The sequence below is a fragment of the Hevea brasiliensis genome, chromosome 6 (assembly GCF_030052815.1).
Source record: "Hevea brasiliensis isolate MT/VB/25A 57/8 chromosome 6, ASM3005281v1, whole genome shotgun sequence".
NCBI lineage: Eukaryota > Viridiplantae > Streptophyta > Magnoliopsida > Malpighiales > Euphorbiaceae > Hevea > Hevea brasiliensis.
In genome coordinates, this window is record NC_079498.1 from 5,655,208 (window position 1) to 5,672,384 (window position 17,177).

A 17,177-nucleotide genomic window follows, 5' to 3' on the forward strand; every position below is an offset into this window, starting at 1 on the left:
TAAATTTTATATATCGGGTATCCGTTACCCGAACCCGTTTATATAAATATTTAATTAAACATAAAATGTATATTTTTTTATAATAATATTTATAAATTTTTATACATTTTATTTTATATAAACTAAAATTGAAACATTTTATAAAATTATTAAAATTTTAAAATATAAATTATTAATAAAAATAATTTTTTATATAAACTATTAATTAAATATATAAAATTAAATAAAATTAAATATTATTTAAATAATAATAATTAGATTTGAAATGAATTTAAATAATTAAAAATAAATTTTAATTAAAAAATTTAAAAAAATTTAAATTTTAAAAATATTAATTAAATTTAAATTCAGTAAAATGATTTTCATATGTAATTTACCGGTTACCACCCATGCATATAAAAGAGATTAAATTTAGATATATATTTTATGTAAAAATTTTTGTCTGAAAGAAAATGAAAAGGGTGAGTTTAATTCTGCTAATCACAAGTCAACCGATAAGTGTACTTGTGATAATCAACTTTGAAAATTTTGCACTCAAAATGCACTATTGGACCTACCGGGCCGTCATCTGATGGAAGACAGCTCACCCATTTTGTTGGCTAATTTCAATATTACGAACAGAGTCGTCCAAATTGCTTGTAAAGTTGAAGGAGAAGGGGAAATTATTATTATTAATTTGATGTTGGTGGAGTTGATACGTTTTGCTTGTCAACTACAAGATTTTTTTTTATCCTTTAACATCTATCCAATCTAAGAAATTCGGATAGTTTTTATAGCTCTCTGAATTTTTTATTTTATTTCATATTTTACTTTTTTTTAATTTTAATTTATTATTTAAAAATTTTAAAAATTTAATTTTATCTCATAAAAATCTTTCTAACTTATTATAGTAGATTTATAGGATACAAAAATAATAAAATTAATTTTTTTACTTCTATTTTTCTTATAATAAAAAAATATTGATAATTTTAATTATTATTTAGACATATCATAAAAATATTAATATTATCATGATAATTTATTTCTTAAAAAGAAAGAGGATTTAATATTTATTAAAAAGTGTTAAAATTATATTTATAAATACTATATTATAATTTAAAGAGATTTTTTTTTTTAAATTTGAAAGCCTGCTATTATATTAGAAAAATTTTTTATGAAATAAAATAAAATATTTTAAATTTTTTAAAAATAAAATAAAATTAAGTGATAAAAGTAAAATATGGGGTAAATTTTAGAAATGGAATATAAAAATTACTCAAGAAATTATGTTTTGTTTTCTCATCATATACTCTAATTTTATTTTTTTTTAATAAAAGATAATTGATAAATACACACAAGAGAACAAAATAAAAAAAGCATACATCAAACAATAAAATTATGGCAATTTTATTAAAACACATCAAACCGTACATACATTCAACAATAAAATTATAATAATTTTATTAAAACGTGCTAACTCTTATACCTTACATGTGCATAAGGTTAATAATTGATGTAGGATCCAAAAGACTAACCCTGCACCAGCTTTATTTAAATATTGATATGAATTACAAATGTCTTATTTTTTAACTCTTAGGGAAAAAAAAAAATCTAACTTTGCATGCAATGTAAAAGATTTTAGAATTTTTTTACATTATTATTAAAACTGTCAAAAATTTTTTAACACATTAATTAAAAATAATAAAAATAAATGTAATATAATTTAAATATAAAAAATATTAAAATAACAGAAAAAAATTTTTAAATTGTTTTTCAATAATAATATGGAATGAAGCGCTAATAGTTTTGCTTCTAAGCGCTACAATCCGCTCAATGTATTGTTGAATGATTTAAATATTGTATTAATTTCATGGGTTAAATATATGTCATTAGCAAAAAAATTGAAGTAGGTCTATTTGTCAATAGATTAGTCTTTTGGGATTCTATATTGATTGTGGAATGTGTGTGAGTGTGAGTTATATAAGAATAAAGATTCCGTTAAAATTGTCATAATTTTAACCGTAATCTATTCTCGTCATTAATCCGTGTGTGTATGTTACATCTTAAGAAAAAAAAAACCATGAAATTAATAAACTAATTGAAGAGCCCGAGAATTTACAATAACTTGGATCATAAAAATAGTAATTAAAACGAACATATGATTCTAGTAGTTCACAAGTATTATATAATTAAGAGCAACAAAAGAAAAATATGTTCCATAGTCATGCGCAATTGAACTTAAAAAATGTATAAAGGGATATTTCGAGAGTTAGTGCTTTTGATATTTAAGATTTGTGATTTATTTTTTTTTTTATAAAATGATATTTTAAATTTTATTTCACTAGCATTTTAAGAATGTAACGTCCTGAAAATTTATATTTTTTCAATTTTAATTTAAAAAATTTAATTTGAATTTATGGGAATTTATTGTTAATTTTAACATTTTTATTGATTTAATTATTCTAGTTTTAAATTAAGTACGATAGGTGACGATTCTTAAATTTTATTGTTTTAAATTTTTATGCATGTAAATAAAATTATTTGAAAATGTATTTAAATTCTTCAATTCCCAATGGAGAGAAGAGGGAAAAAAAAAGGTTGGGATGAAAATGAGAAAAAATAAATTTAGGGACCTAGTTGAAAAATTTTTGGACCTTCTTGTATACAAATTTTGGGTGAAGGGAAAAATGTAATTTTGAGTAATTAAACGTAAAATTATGAAATGGCCCTCTAGTTTCCCTCTTCTTCTCCCCACACCCTATTCCTTATCCTCTCTTTTTCCCCAAAATCTTCCCTTCCCTTCAATCTCTCTTTCTCCGCCTTTCCCTAGTGTCAACTAGGAGTGAGAATTCAGTTCGAATCGAATCGAATCAAATCGAACTGAATCGAATTAAATTATAAAAATTAAATTTTAAATTTTAGAAACCGAATCGAACTGAAATGGGTGAAAAATCAAATCGAACCGAACAGCTCTATTTCAGTTCTGTTAGGTTTAAATCGATCGGTTTTGATTTTTGATTGATTTTTTAATTTAGACTTGATTTTCAAGTTATTTAGTCTAATTTTGACTTTGATTTGAACCTAATAACCATTAATCAATGAAATTAAACAATTAATATATATATAAAATTAAAAATAATTCATAAATTTCCCATGAAAATAAATCAATTCAAAAATCGATTCGGTTCGATTTGACTATATAAATTACTATTCAGTTCAGTTTAATTTAACCGATTTTTTTCTCTTCAAAACCAAACTAAACCGATATAACTAAAATTTTTATAATATAAAATCTAATCGAACTGATTGAATTTTAAAACCGAACCGATTGAATCGAATTGACTCGATTCGGTTCGGTTTTTCGGTTTGAACCGAATTCTGCTCAGCCCTAGTGTCAACCACTATCACCATATCCTCCCCCACACAACAACAACCACCCCCATACGCGAACATCGACTAAAATGTTGAAAATCGACAAGAACCTAAAGATGAGACCCACAAAAGCCGAAATATCTCTCTTTGTTCTCTCTCTCTCTCTCTCTTGACCATTTCAAGAGTTAATTTTGTTCCAAAACACTTGTCTAGACTTGGGTAAGAGATCTCAATCAATGGCAGGCACCATCACTTTTTGGTTTGTGTGAATTGAAGTTTGAAAGTTTCGACCTTGGAAACTTTTCGACAAGATGCTAGCCATACACGAAATCTATCAGTCGATATGTGTTAACTATTACATTCCTTGCAACTTTAGCTTTGTTTTGAAATCGACTGAGATGATTTTTGTTGTTGAAAAAGTTAGGTGACCCACGGATGGTCAAAATTTGTCAGTATAATTTCAGACATTTTTATTTTATCATTTACAAAAATTAATATTAATAGCGTTCTCAATATCACTTTGGCTTCATGCAAGTACCTTCAAATCATCATAGCCTTCTAATGTGGAAGATTGCATTTTCACCTACACCAAAAGTGCTCAACAAACCGTCATGGAAAGTGCTTGATAATACATTCAATTTTTTCATTTTTGGGCACTCCTGATGTGTTTCAAGTAGTAGAATTGACACTGACAAGTCTGAACTCAAACTTATTAGTTTTGCATGACTGCTAAATTTTGCTTGGTGTCTAGTTCAATGTTGAAGGATATGAAGATGTGTGGTATGTTCTGATAGGCTCCAGATGGATAGAATGATAAGTGTTATGGGTCTAGATGGATAGAGTAATAAGTGTTATGTGCCTAAAACAATCGTGAAAGTTGTTGCCTTATAAACAACATTTTTCTTATAAAGGGTTAATCGTTAAGTACAGGAAAAACTACTAGATTTTCCTCATATCTTTTGATTTTGTTATATATATATATATATACTTTGAGTTTGATGAAGATGGTACACTTACACAAGTGCTAGGATAAATATGTGTGTCTTTATTTTTATAAGCAAATAATTATATTAAGAATAAAATTCAACAAAAACTTTTTATGAAAACATCCATCTAATACAGGCCAACAGACCAACCCAAATACACATTAATCTAGGACAAATTATGCTAAGTGAAAAAAACCTGAAAATTGCGATATAAAACTAGTCAAGATCAAACCAAATAAACCAGAATTACAAAATCAACTTCAAGATAAAAAAACCTGAATTCGTCCACGAGCTTTAGAAGAAGAAATGACTTCAAATGCAGGCTGAAGCAACAATGATCTATAAAAATGTACCATGATGTGAAAGATATGTTCTAGTAGACTGGCATAAAAAGAGATATAGTGAAGTTTTTGTCCAAATGCCTAACTTATTATAAGGTTAACTTGTCAAACTTTACTCCTTTAGAGTCTAATGTTAAGCTCATTTCTGTTGATGGCACTCCTCTAAATGATCTACTCTTTATTGGCAACTAGTTGGGAACTTGGTGTATCTTACAGTGATTGATTTTACATGATTAGCCAATTTATGGTTGCTCCTCGAACCACTCATTTTGTAATTGTTTTTCGTATTCTTAGGTATATTAAAGGTATCTTATTTCGTCGTTTGCACTTGTACTTTTGCTCTCCTCTCATTCTTATTGATTACTTTGATGCTGATTGGGCTGGTGATCTTAGCTATTATTCATTGCTACTCCATTGGTTATCATCTATTTTGGGGTAATTTTATTATTTCTTGGCATAGTAAGAAGTAAATTGTCATTGCTCTGTCAAGTACGAAATCTTAATATTGTCCTCTCACTGATGTTACATCATAGTTATTCTGAGTTAGATGATTACTCTCAGATATGGGCACTGATGTTACATCATAGTTATTCTGAGTTAGATGATTACTCTCAGATATGGGCATCACTCATTCTATTGCAACTAGAACTCTTGAACAAGTTTCCTTGCTAATCAAACAACAAATATCTTCAGCAAAGTTCAACCTCCTAGCCCTTGACAAGATTTTGTTCGCAAACTATAAGCCGGCATCTACCACACCACCTTGAATTTTAGAAGGGTGTTAGGTATATTTTTATGGGTATATTTTTATGGGATTATGATTAGCATAATCAACTAGGCTTTTTTTTTTTTTTAATTTATATAGGATTGAATAGAATTAACGTACTTAATCTTATCCTAGAATCATGTACAAAATTATTTTATTTTCCTTTCTTGGAATAGATTCATCTCATGTGTATAGATAGCTCTGATTCTTAAAATTTATAAACCTTCAAAAATACAATTTTCCTATTCATAAATATATAGAAATGTTATTGGATATATGGAGATGGCTTCTTTTGGACATGGTTTCTAAATCAAAATTGATGATTGGGAAGTGAACTTTACGTGAGACAAATTCATTGCTATATTGATTGATCTAAAATCAAACATAGCCAAACCTAATGCTATGAATGCTATGAATGCTATTGATTGTACAAACCCAATCATGTGTCAATAATAGGAAAGGACATGCTACAACTAGTGGTAGTAATCATTTCATACAAAGGATGGTTACCCCAGTTTAAACATTTTTAAAAGTGAATAATTAAAAGTTAAATCTCAACTTTGAAGGTCCATGATCCTGATTAAACACATACCTTCCAAGCCATAATTATTTATTTCTTCTGGTGGGACCAATTTGTGCTTCCTTTTCTTCTCTTTTATCCCCCTCCTATCCTCCAACTTCAGAAGCAGATTAATTAGTTAGCCTATCTCATTAGAGAGAAACTACTTCTGTTTTCTTCCTAGAATTTCAACAACTTCTGCAATTAAATTTGGCATTGTTTCTGCTACTGATTCTCCCTGCCTTTCTCTCACAAATCCAAACATGAAAAAAATGGATCTTTTCTGTGCTTCTCCAGCTTCCACAGCTATCTGCTCTAGCCTAGACCATCGTTCCATGGTCCGTAGTGGTACTACCAGACCCATTGGTTACCAGAAATCCAAACCTTATGCTCCTTGTTCGTCTCATCATTTACCCTATAATCCTAAACCTGATTATGAGACGAACAGAAAGAGTTCTGCGAATAAGCAAGGTGATTTTCGCGGGAAAAGCTTTGCTGATAATGATAGAGAGAGCAGTACTACTTCTCGTGCAAAACAAACTGGTGATTTACGTAGAAAAAGCTCTGCTGATATAAGGGATCTCCATAGTCCAACAGTCTCCTCCTCTAGGTATCTTCTGAGTGATAAAGTACCCTATATTGATTGGATTTCGGAGTCTAATGATCATACCTCCGCATTGGTTCTTGATCCTGCTCAACGTTCCAAGCCTGGCCATACAGGCTCAAGTAATGCTCCTGCTACTCCTCGAGGATCTTGTTCACTAGCTAATTACTCTCGTGACTGGATTTTGGAGCCTCATCAAACTACAAAGTCTAGGCATTCCAGCTCAATTGATCATTCTCCTGCTTTAAAATCTTCTTCCTCAGCTCGCTCCCGAGACCAGGTTCTTAATTAGTAATTATCATTTTTGAAGTTCCACTTGGAAATAATTCAAGATTAATTATCTTAATACAAAATTAATCTTGCAGGTCGTCGTTTTGTGGGTGTCAATCCATTGCAAGGGCTGTGAAGGAAAAGTGAGAAAGCATATTTCCAAAATGGAAGGTCAGTTTTAGTAGATAGATACTTTGTTTAATTACCAGAAACTTTTTATATAATTATCAGCTATAAATTTATTGAAAATTTTTATGCAGGAGTGACATCATTTAGTATAGATTTGGCTACAAAGAAAGTTACAATTATAGGAAATGTGACCCCCTTCGGAGTTCTTGCTAGTGTGTCCAAGGTGAAGAATGCACAGCTTTGGCCGTCTCCGGCGACAACATCAACTGCGTCCTACATCTCCTCCACCAGAAGATCCACCTGAGCTATATATGGAGCGCTAGCTAGGTTTTTTTACTTATCTTCTTCTCAACCTTTTCTTTTTTGTTAATTCTGCTTGGCGTGTGTGAAATACTCCCAGGATCAAGTTGTGTGTTTTTATTATTAATTATTGGCTGTTTAATCACTAGTCTAATATATATTATATATGTACTGTAAATGTGAACTCTTTTTATGTGATCGAATTGAGAAAAACTTATATAAATTTGGCCTATCATAAATTCAAAATATAAATATATAACTTCTACCTATTTTAAATGCAAGTTACACTATATATATTATGTCTTAAATTCATAATAAATCAATTCTATACAAGAATTTTTTTCGAATGATTTTCCCTCTAACTTATTGATCATCTTAAAAGAAAGTAAAATGAAAAAGATGTAGTTTGGTGTTCTGTTGCGGCTTTTTTATCATCATAATAATCTGTTCTTGGAACAAGCAATGGTGTGTTCTAATTTTTTGTTCCAATATTATTCCTTTTACTTTCTTTAAATTCAAAAGACATGTTGCTTAGGCTGGCACTTCTGAACTTGTCTTCTTGTTTACTAATTTCCATATAATATTCTCTTATCTCTATGTTATGTGGGGTTTGTAGCTAACTAAGATGAGCATGTACATATCTCAACATATACCAATATGAACTAATAATGAAAATTTAAAAATGAGATTCAATCAATTAAACATAGGTAAATGAGATTCAATCAATTAATTCAGTTTAAATATATGTATGTTTTATTATCAAATTAAACAGCGGAAAAGTTATATCCAGAAATTTCACTGTAGAAAAGCTTCCAGGGTCAGGATGAGTAATTTCATTTTCTTTAAAACTAAGAAATACTGAATTTGCATCACCTGCTGATGCAATATAACACTAGAAAATTTACTTGGGGGGGACAACCTTTCAGGAATTGAGTGATAAGAAGAGCATATATGATATGATGGTGTGTGGTAGGCATGATCAGGTGATGCATTTTAGTTGGTAGTGTACATGAAAAATACACACCACATGAATCATGATAATTAACCTGTGGAAGGCATGAGAATAAGAATGCGGTGGCAAAGGACAGAAAGGTTGTCAATTAGGGACAAAGTCATCACGCACAGGCTTTTCTTTCCCTTTTCTTTTTCTTCTGTCTTATGCATTATTAATATTGTACCCATGAATGTGGAGATGGGTAATAATTAATTTCTTGCTTTTTGGAAGCTTTGTTGTGGATGCATCATTAGGTTCCAGAATTAGTTAATTACCTAGTCAAATTCAGTTTTGTATTTCAGTCAGCAAAAACCCTAGTTAGTCAAAAACATAATAGAGGTCATCCATGATCTTTTTAGTATAATTGTATTGAAATCATTTATAAAATTTTAAGATTTTGAGTTTAAATTTCATTTAAAATTAAAAAAAAAAAAAACCATAATTGAGATCAAAGAACATTAGAAACAAAAAGTGACAAGTGACCAGCTGGAAATGAATCAAGTCTCTAAATGACATATGTCACTAAACCTAATAGTTGCTTGTTTGATACTAGCAACAACAACTAAACTTTAATCACAAATTAGTTGGGATCATCTATATGAATTATTTTGTGTCATTCAACTTTATCAAACACGGCACCAATCAAGAATTAAATTTAAGGTGATAAATAGAAAGCTTGAAGTAGTGGGCAAGTTCTCAAGAGGGTTAGATGTATATATGTCGTGTATGGTTCCTATATTCACAAACAACCAAATTTTATAGGCATAATTTGAGTTGCCAGTGCATGGGTGGCATTTTCTTTCCTTGTTGTGTAAATGTGGCCTGCATAAGGACCCAATGATGACACTAAGGTACACTTTTGGTTGGAAGGTCCATTCCTATATCCTTTTTTCCTCCTAACGGTGGGGATGGATTTTGCTTTTTCAAACTTTTGTATGTGATTTTCATCTCTATACTTAATGAGACAAAAGGAAAATGGAAGATCACTAGCTGTGGAAGGAAGCAGAAATTCCAATTCTCTATCTTTTACCTCATGATTTATTGATTTCTCTTTTCCTTGGTCATTTTAATTTCTTTTGACTAAATCTTGGACAGCTGAAAGAAGAAAAACCAGAAAAATAAAGTAGCAAATATATATATATATATATATATATATATATATATATATATATATATATATAATATGAATCCTTCAAGAGATTATATTATTTTTCATGCATCAAATTAGTGATTTTGGTCGGCGCACTATCCATGGTTGTTATGAAGTTAATCTTTTGGATTTGGAAGATAAGATTGTGTTATTTAATTAGCATTTTAGCTTTGACAATACTTAATTTTTTAGGTAAAGTTCACTATCAATTTAGTCCTCTTCTATTATTATTATTATTATTATTATTATTATTATTATTATTATTATTATTATTATTATTATTATTATTCGCTTTAATTGAAATTTAAACTTTTCGAGATTATTCAAATTATATTGATAAAATATAAGTGATTGAATTATAACATTGATTTGATTAGTTATTTTGATATGTAAAGTAAATTAATCACTTATATAAATCAAAATTAAAATAAATCAATATGTAATTTGATTAGTATTCTCTCCAAATTTAACAAAACTATCATAATACACACATTTTTGAAAATAATTTAAAAATATGTGAAACTTCTATATATTCATTTACTGTAAAAAAAATTATTTAAAATAGGTAAAAAAACTATTTATTTATGTTTAGGAAGGAACAATGACTATAAATTAAAGGCGCTAATTTTTAATTGGATTCATTAATTTAATTGATTTAGAGAAATTCATAATCTATTTTAATATATATAAAATTTAAAAGCATCTGAAAAATTGAATTGGTCATAAAATTTAGAGTTTAAATGAAGGATAATATGATGATCCACATAACTTAATTAATTTAAAATTTATCTTAAAATTAAATAAATAAACATTAATATTTTAACTTGAAACCATTCACAAATCAACTTAAATTTAATTTAAAATTTTATTTTTTGTAGTATTTAATGGATAACTCAATCGAATCATTCTCTAATTTAAAATAATTTTGATAAATTTAATTAAATACATTAAAAATATGAAATAATTTGCATCCAAAATGACTCAAAGTATGTCTCATTTGGCACTTCTTTTATAAAATCAACAAATTTTCAATTAAGTAATAAAATTTGAGCTTAATTTATCAATGAATTTTAGTTTAATGACATTGATGTAGTCTTTAGGGTTGTGAAATATTAAGTTTGAGTTACAAGCGATCACAATTATTAAAAAAAAAAAAAAAAAGCTTAATTTTGTTTAGAAGTAAACAAGCCTGGACATCTTAATATTTGGGTTATTTCCACTCTTATTTCAATAAATAAATGATATGTTTAAATAATAATAATAGGATCCAAGGAATTGAATCTCAGGTTATAGAAAGAGACAAAGAGAAATGATGAGCAAGTAAAGAAAACAAAATACAAGAATGTGGAAAATGGTTGTCATCCAAACAAAATGGAAGAAAGTGGGCAGAAGGAAAGGATATATATATGTTTATAGTGTAGTTTTGAAGAAAGATGCATGAAAATGATAGACAAGATAAAGAGAAAGGAACATTGAAAATAAATCTTAATAATAATAACACTCATATCTTATCCAAAATGCTTTTGTTTGGTTTCTCTCCTTTTTGAGACATGAATTCCTATTTTATGTTTGCTTGTCCTTCAAAACTTGGAATTTAATTCTCCCCTATATGTGCTTAATGTTTTTATAAAGAAACCACTGTATATAAGCATGCGGACAGTGAAAAGGGAAAAAAAATACCATTATTAATAATTACACAAGTAAATCAAACAAAATTAGCTTTCAGATTGAGGGTATTTTTCATCAAAACGAAAATTAAAGCACAAAACCATCAAGTGGATGCCATGTTTAGCTAAAACCATCATGTGGATGCCTGTGTTTTGGGCTCCCAATTCAATGACAGGGCTTTAAGTGGATGACATGTTTAGCTTGTCTTTCCTGCACATGGCTTATGCTTGGAAAGGGATTAATCCTTTAGGATTATGGGTCGTTTTCAGATCCAACAGTCTTACTTGTGTATCCACAGGCCTTTTGCAGACTCAATTGTGGCTTTTTAGGTCCATTTTCCATCTTAAATTTAAAATATAGCACAGCGCGACTCCACCCATGTGAGGCATTTGCTTTTTCTACCAAAAAGCACCCACCTTCAACATCATCCATAATCTGAAAGTGAATGAAACTGCTGCTCCTTGGAGAACAACTTGCTCAACGCAGTGTCCAAGCATAGTTTTCTTAGTTATTTACAAGATGTATAAAATTGAAACAATTCAAAAGAGGACTAAAATTGACACGCAGCGCAAAAATTCTCTTTTTTCTGTTGTTTAACCTTCAAACATGATAATATAGGATTGAAGTTTATGCTGTCCATCTCACATGTAAATAAAGAAATACAAATTTCTGTATTATGTAATAATTTTGCATTGTTCTCTTAGAGGGACAAAATTTTTTTTCATATATTTGATACAAGCGTTTATAGTTCTGAATTTTGATTGCTTTTCAAATCTATAGTTGATACAAGCATGCCCTCCTGCACAATGCACAAATGTGAATTTGAGGCAAGTATATAGATGCTATTCTTAATTCACAGAAAACCTGAGAACATCTAATCACTGTCACTGGCTTCTTTACACAGTATCTCAAGATCAGAAAGAAAGCAATTTAGCAGTTTCATTTTACACAACCTACGTGCCACCATGCTTCTGTTAAAATTATAACAGAAATGGTTACCTGGATCAATATGTCTCATAAGGTAAATGATTAAAGGTTAGAGCTTTCTCAATGAACAATCATCAGCAGTTACAAAAAATCTTTCAAATTGCCATCCTCGGTTCCCCCATGCCTTGCATTAGATATCACAAAATGCAAGCCTACCTCCACGTCCTACCAAAAGAAAGGACCAGCTTTCTTCTGTATTCAAAAGAGATCACAACCAAAATGTACCGTAATCAAGGACATGGCTATTAAAAACCTTCATAACCTCCCGCGTCATAAGGCTTGCAAACCCAGTTGAGCATCCAAAGAATGAATTATAGTTGATAACCCTACATGAAGTGAAAATCCATGTCATTTTGAAAAGTTCGCAAATATCTTATACAGCTATTTGTCCCCTCCAGTGACCATTATGCAGTTGAGATCAGTAGTTTATTTACAAGTTCACCAGCACCACCATCTCCTCTGCAAGAATCCTTAATGAGAGCTTCCCATCCATCAGAATCCAATATCATCTTTCTCTTCACCATTTCCTCCAAGACAAAGCAGGCACCAGTAATATTTCCAGACTTTACCAGGCCAACAACCAAACATTTAAAAGTTTCAATGCGTGGAAAATGCTTACTTGTCAACATTGCATTAAGAACCTTCAAACCACCCTCAAAATCTCCAACCTGGCAAAATCCATCAACCAACATTCTGTAAGTAGCGGCATTAGCCTCACAACCTCCAATTTGCATTTCAAACAAAACCTTATAAGCCTCTGCCGCTCTACCCTCTTTGCAAAGATAATTTATCAATATATTATAAGTTACAACATCCGGCTTGAACCGCCTCTTCTTCATTTCAAGGATCAAAGATTTTGCCTCCTCAATCCTCCCCCTCTTTCCAAGATCATTCAACAAGACGCCAAAATTCACAAGTTTAGGCTTACACCTTCTGTATTCCATATCAAACAGCATCTTTTTGGCCTCCTTATACTCACCAATGGAGCACAAACCCTCCATCATCAAAGCATATGTCACTGCATTCGGTTGTTTCCCTTTCTGAATGATGTTCTCAAACAAATTCTTCGCTTTATCTAAGTCACCATTTCTACAAGAATATCGTATAAGACTATTATATGTCACCACAGTGGGTTCTACTTTCCTCTCAAGCATTTCATCAAATACCTTGCAAGCTTGATGCCAATCACCCTTCTCCAGCCACCCTTTAATCATTATATTAAACGGAACCGAATTCAAACGAAAACCCATTTTAGCAGACCTATCAAATAACTCCTTCGCATCAACTAATCTATCATTATCAACAAGAACATTTAGCAAGGCATTGAAAGATTGCGCAGTGCGGACACAGTTAAAACCCGTCATTCTATTGAAAAGCTCAACGGCTTTATCAACCAATTGCACTTTTCCATAATGTTGAAACAAAGCGATGAACAGCTTTTCTCCGCACCGAACATTACTATCCTGTAAATATCCCAGAACTGTTTCAACAGCCTCAAAATTGCGAGAACGAGCAAGCTTGTATACAAGAGCAGAGTATGAAGGGTAATCATGCTTAAAACCCATTTGGTGATACTCGTGAAAGAGAGACAAGGCCTCATCTGGGTCTTGTACTTCCTTCAAACTGGTCATAAAAGGTATGGATCCGCGTCGTCTTCGTGTAAAATTTTGAGGCTTCTGGTTATTGCTGGGTTTGGATTTAGGTTTGCTTAAACCCAGAGTTCTGTAATGTTGATAATGTGAGAGATTGATATAGCTCCGAAATTGTATTGTTTTCCGTTTTGAAAGAATCATTGAAGCAGATCAAAGTTTTAGGATACAAGAAATGATAGAAGATTTTCAGCCTCTCCCCCTCCTCCGGACATATCTAATGGTATTTAGGGAAAATTACACTTTAGCCCCTTGAACTTTTACGCTTTTACATTTTAGGGTCGAAACTAAATTTTGTTATCATTCAAGGATGGAATTTTTATGCCGTTAACACTTTTGATGAAAAGGTGTCCAATGGCCTTAATGGTGCTTATTGTAAGCTAACGTGACATGCATCTTTAAATTTTTTTCATTTGTCACTAACGTTGTGTGTTCCATGATCATTAAAAATTTTAAAAAAACTCAAAAACTTCAAATTAGTAATTTTCTCAGTTTCTACTTGCAGAATCCATTAATTTGTAAGGTTAGACATTGATTCAAATATATGTTTTTGTTTAAAAACGAGTGAATTCTGTAGAGTTTACATGAAATGATAAGAATTTATTTAATGTCACTGTGGTAGGAAACAAGCTTCCCTTTCACATATTGGTCGGTTTTTCTTAAGGGTTAAGGCATGTATATCAATATTTTATTCATTATTCCATAAATGGGATCGATTTTGGGTGTAATTGTAGGTGGGAAGGCATATGGTTAAGGTAGATACCAATTTTTTAACCCCTTAAATGCATGTTTTGTAGTAGTAGGGAGAAGCTCTATAATGAATGATTTCAGTAAACGATGAGAAATTTTAAAGCAAGAAGCTTATAAAAAATCATAAAATTAATAAAAATAAATTAATAATGTATTTTAGGAAAATAATATTTCATTTTAGGAAAGTTGAAAATGCTTTAGTATTTTAGAAAAGTAGAAAATGCATTTTAATTTTGTAAAATTAGAATTAATTGTAGGAAATTAGGAATTAATTAGAATTAATTTTAAAAAATAAAAGGATTTTAATGCTTAAATGGACCAGAACAAAGCCCAAAATATGTGTTACTTAATCAGGCTTGAGCCTAGGCTTTCTAAAGGCTCCAGTGAGCCTATGGGAACTATTCGCTAGGGCAAATTAAGTGACTGAACTCATCAAACCTAATTTCAAGTTTAGGATAAGCAAATTGAGTCTAACAGTTTAAATTGACGCCCTTTAAAGAAAGCCTTTTAAATTATTTAACAATTACTAAATAAAATAAAGAAATAATATTAAGGGAAAATATCCCTTTGGTCTAAAATCCAAAGGGATATTTATCCTCTTTATTTATTTATTTTTTATTATAATTATTATTTAAAATTCTAAATTTTAATTAGAATAGGATTGCATATATTTTATCGCCTTTTTCTCTAAAAATACCTAGACTTTTTCTAGGCATTTGAAAATTAAGCCTACACACACACACAATACTTTTGTTAAATTAGCATGTGGGAGAGCTTCTCCATAGAAATTTTCTTCCTTTCCCCATTGCACATACAAATCTTCCTATACCTACATCCACACAACTACACCCAGATTCACATTTTTTTTAGGTTAATTAATTTAATCTACCATCAAATTATTTTATTTTATTGAGTTTCTACCATTCATAAGTCTTCTAAGGAGCGAAGGAGGCCTTCCAAATCCAAGAAGATCAATTCCAAAAAAGGTGTGTTCTTATTAGGCACCTATTACCCATAGCTTCAAATTTTATGTATTTTCATTTTTCTATATTTACAACATGTAAACATTAGATTTAGGTCTTGAAAATATATTTGATGTGACTATTAGGTTGTTTCCATATGAAATTACCTTTTAATCAATCAAAATGCTATTTTTCTAGGCTTAGCCATTAATTTTTGAAATTAGGACTTAATTATGGACGATTTTAGCATATACTCGTTTTTGCAAATTTGTTTTATGATCAAATCTAGAGCTATAAGCCCTTACCTTTTTACATTAATTTTAGATTAATTGACGAAACATATACAAGAGAATATTCCTTGGTACATAATGTTTGCGGATGATATTGTTCTGATAGATGAGACGCGAGAAGGAGTCAATAGAAAGCTAGAGTTTTGGAGAAGTACTCTAGAGTCAAAGGGCTTTAAGTTAAGTAGAACGAAGACAGAATACATGCATTGCAAGTTCAGTGAAGGCCAAACTAGTGATAGGGAAGGAGTTAGTTTGGATGGAGTGGTGCTGTCCCAAAGTAATCACTTTAAATATCTCGGCTCAGTCCTTCAAGTAGATGGGGGTTGTGAGGAGGATAGTAGTCATCGGATTAAAGCCAGATGGTTGAAGTGGAGACGTGCCACGGAAGTTTTATGTGATCGCAAGATTCCCAATAAGTTGAAAGGAAAATTTTACCGTATAGCCATATGACCGGCTATATTATATGTTAGTAAGTGTTGGGCATTGAAGGAGTCATATGCGTCTAAGATAAGAGTTACAGAGATGAAAATGTTAAGGTGGATAAGTGGCCATACTAGACTAGATAAAGTCCGTAACGAAAGTATTAGAGAAAATGTAAGAGTGGTATCAATTGAGGATAAATTGGGAGAAGAGAGATTAAGGTGGTTTGGTCATGTGAAGCGTAGACATACGGAGGCTCCAGTTAGATGAGTAGAGTACATTAGGTTAGAGGATAGAAAGAAAAAAAGAGGTAAACCTAAATTGACTTGGAGGAGAGTAGTACAACATGACCTATAAGTATTACAAATTTATGTGAATTTAACTCAAAATCGTTTAGAGTAGAGAAAACGAATCCATATAGCCGACCTCAAACTTTTAGAATAAAAGTTTAGTTGAGTTGAGTTGAGTTTTATGATCAAATCTTACTCTTTTAAGTCATTCTTTTTTTTTTTTTTTTTTTGTGCAATTAAGATGTTGTACTTTTCATTTTGCAATATTCCTTATGGATTGATATGAATAACTTTTATGAATTTGGTGTGCAATTCTGTTTGGAAATCAGTTTTGGTCCATTTGATTAATTTTGCATATCTAGTCTGGCATAGAATGATTAGTTTCTTTTTACCATATTTTAGTTTAATATGTTAGGCAACTTCTTGTAGAATTTTGTGATTTTTCGTATTTTTCCTTGATTTTACAAATATATTGTCCCATTTTAGAATTTTTGCACATAGGTCAGTTTTGGTTATTTTTGTATGATCCATTTGTGCACAAATTTTAAGTTTCTTTTTCCTATATCTTAGCTTAGGAGTATAGAATGATTTTTGTGGTTGATTTATTATGTGAACCAAAATTATATTCTTTGAAGTTTAATTAATAATTAATTTTGTTTAATTTAAGCAAAGTACTTAAAAAAAAAAAATTAAAGCCCAATAAGCCTCCTA

At 30.2% G+C, this 17,177-nt stretch overlaps 2 protein-coding genes across 2 annotated transcripts; one reads left to right on the forward strand and one right to left on the reverse strand.

Moving 5' to 3' along the window:
- Window positions 1–6,104: 6,104 nt before the first annotated feature.
- LOC110670410 (protein SODIUM POTASSIUM ROOT DEFECTIVE 2) lies at window positions 6,105–7,529 on the forward strand. The gene is made up of 3 exons (XM_021832455.2): window positions 6,105–6,887; window positions 6,973–7,048; window positions 7,138–7,529. The coding sequence occupies exons 1-3, from the start codon at window positions 6,267–6,269 to the stop codon at window positions 7,308–7,310; spliced, it is 870 nt and encodes a 289-aa protein (XP_021688147.2). The 5' UTR covers window positions 6,105–6,266; the 3' UTR covers window positions 7,311–7,529.
- A 4,410-nt stretch (window positions 7,530–11,939) lies between these two features.
- LOC110670403 (pentatricopeptide repeat-containing protein At1g07740, mitochondrial) lies at window positions 11,940–13,961 on the reverse strand. The gene has a single exon (XM_021832448.2). The coding sequence runs from the start codon at window positions 13,896–13,898 to the stop codon at window positions 12,510–12,512; it is 1,389 nt and encodes a 462-aa protein (XP_021688140.2). The 5' UTR covers window positions 13,899–13,961; the 3' UTR covers window positions 11,940–12,509.
- Window positions 13,962–17,177: the final 3,216 nt, after the last annotated feature.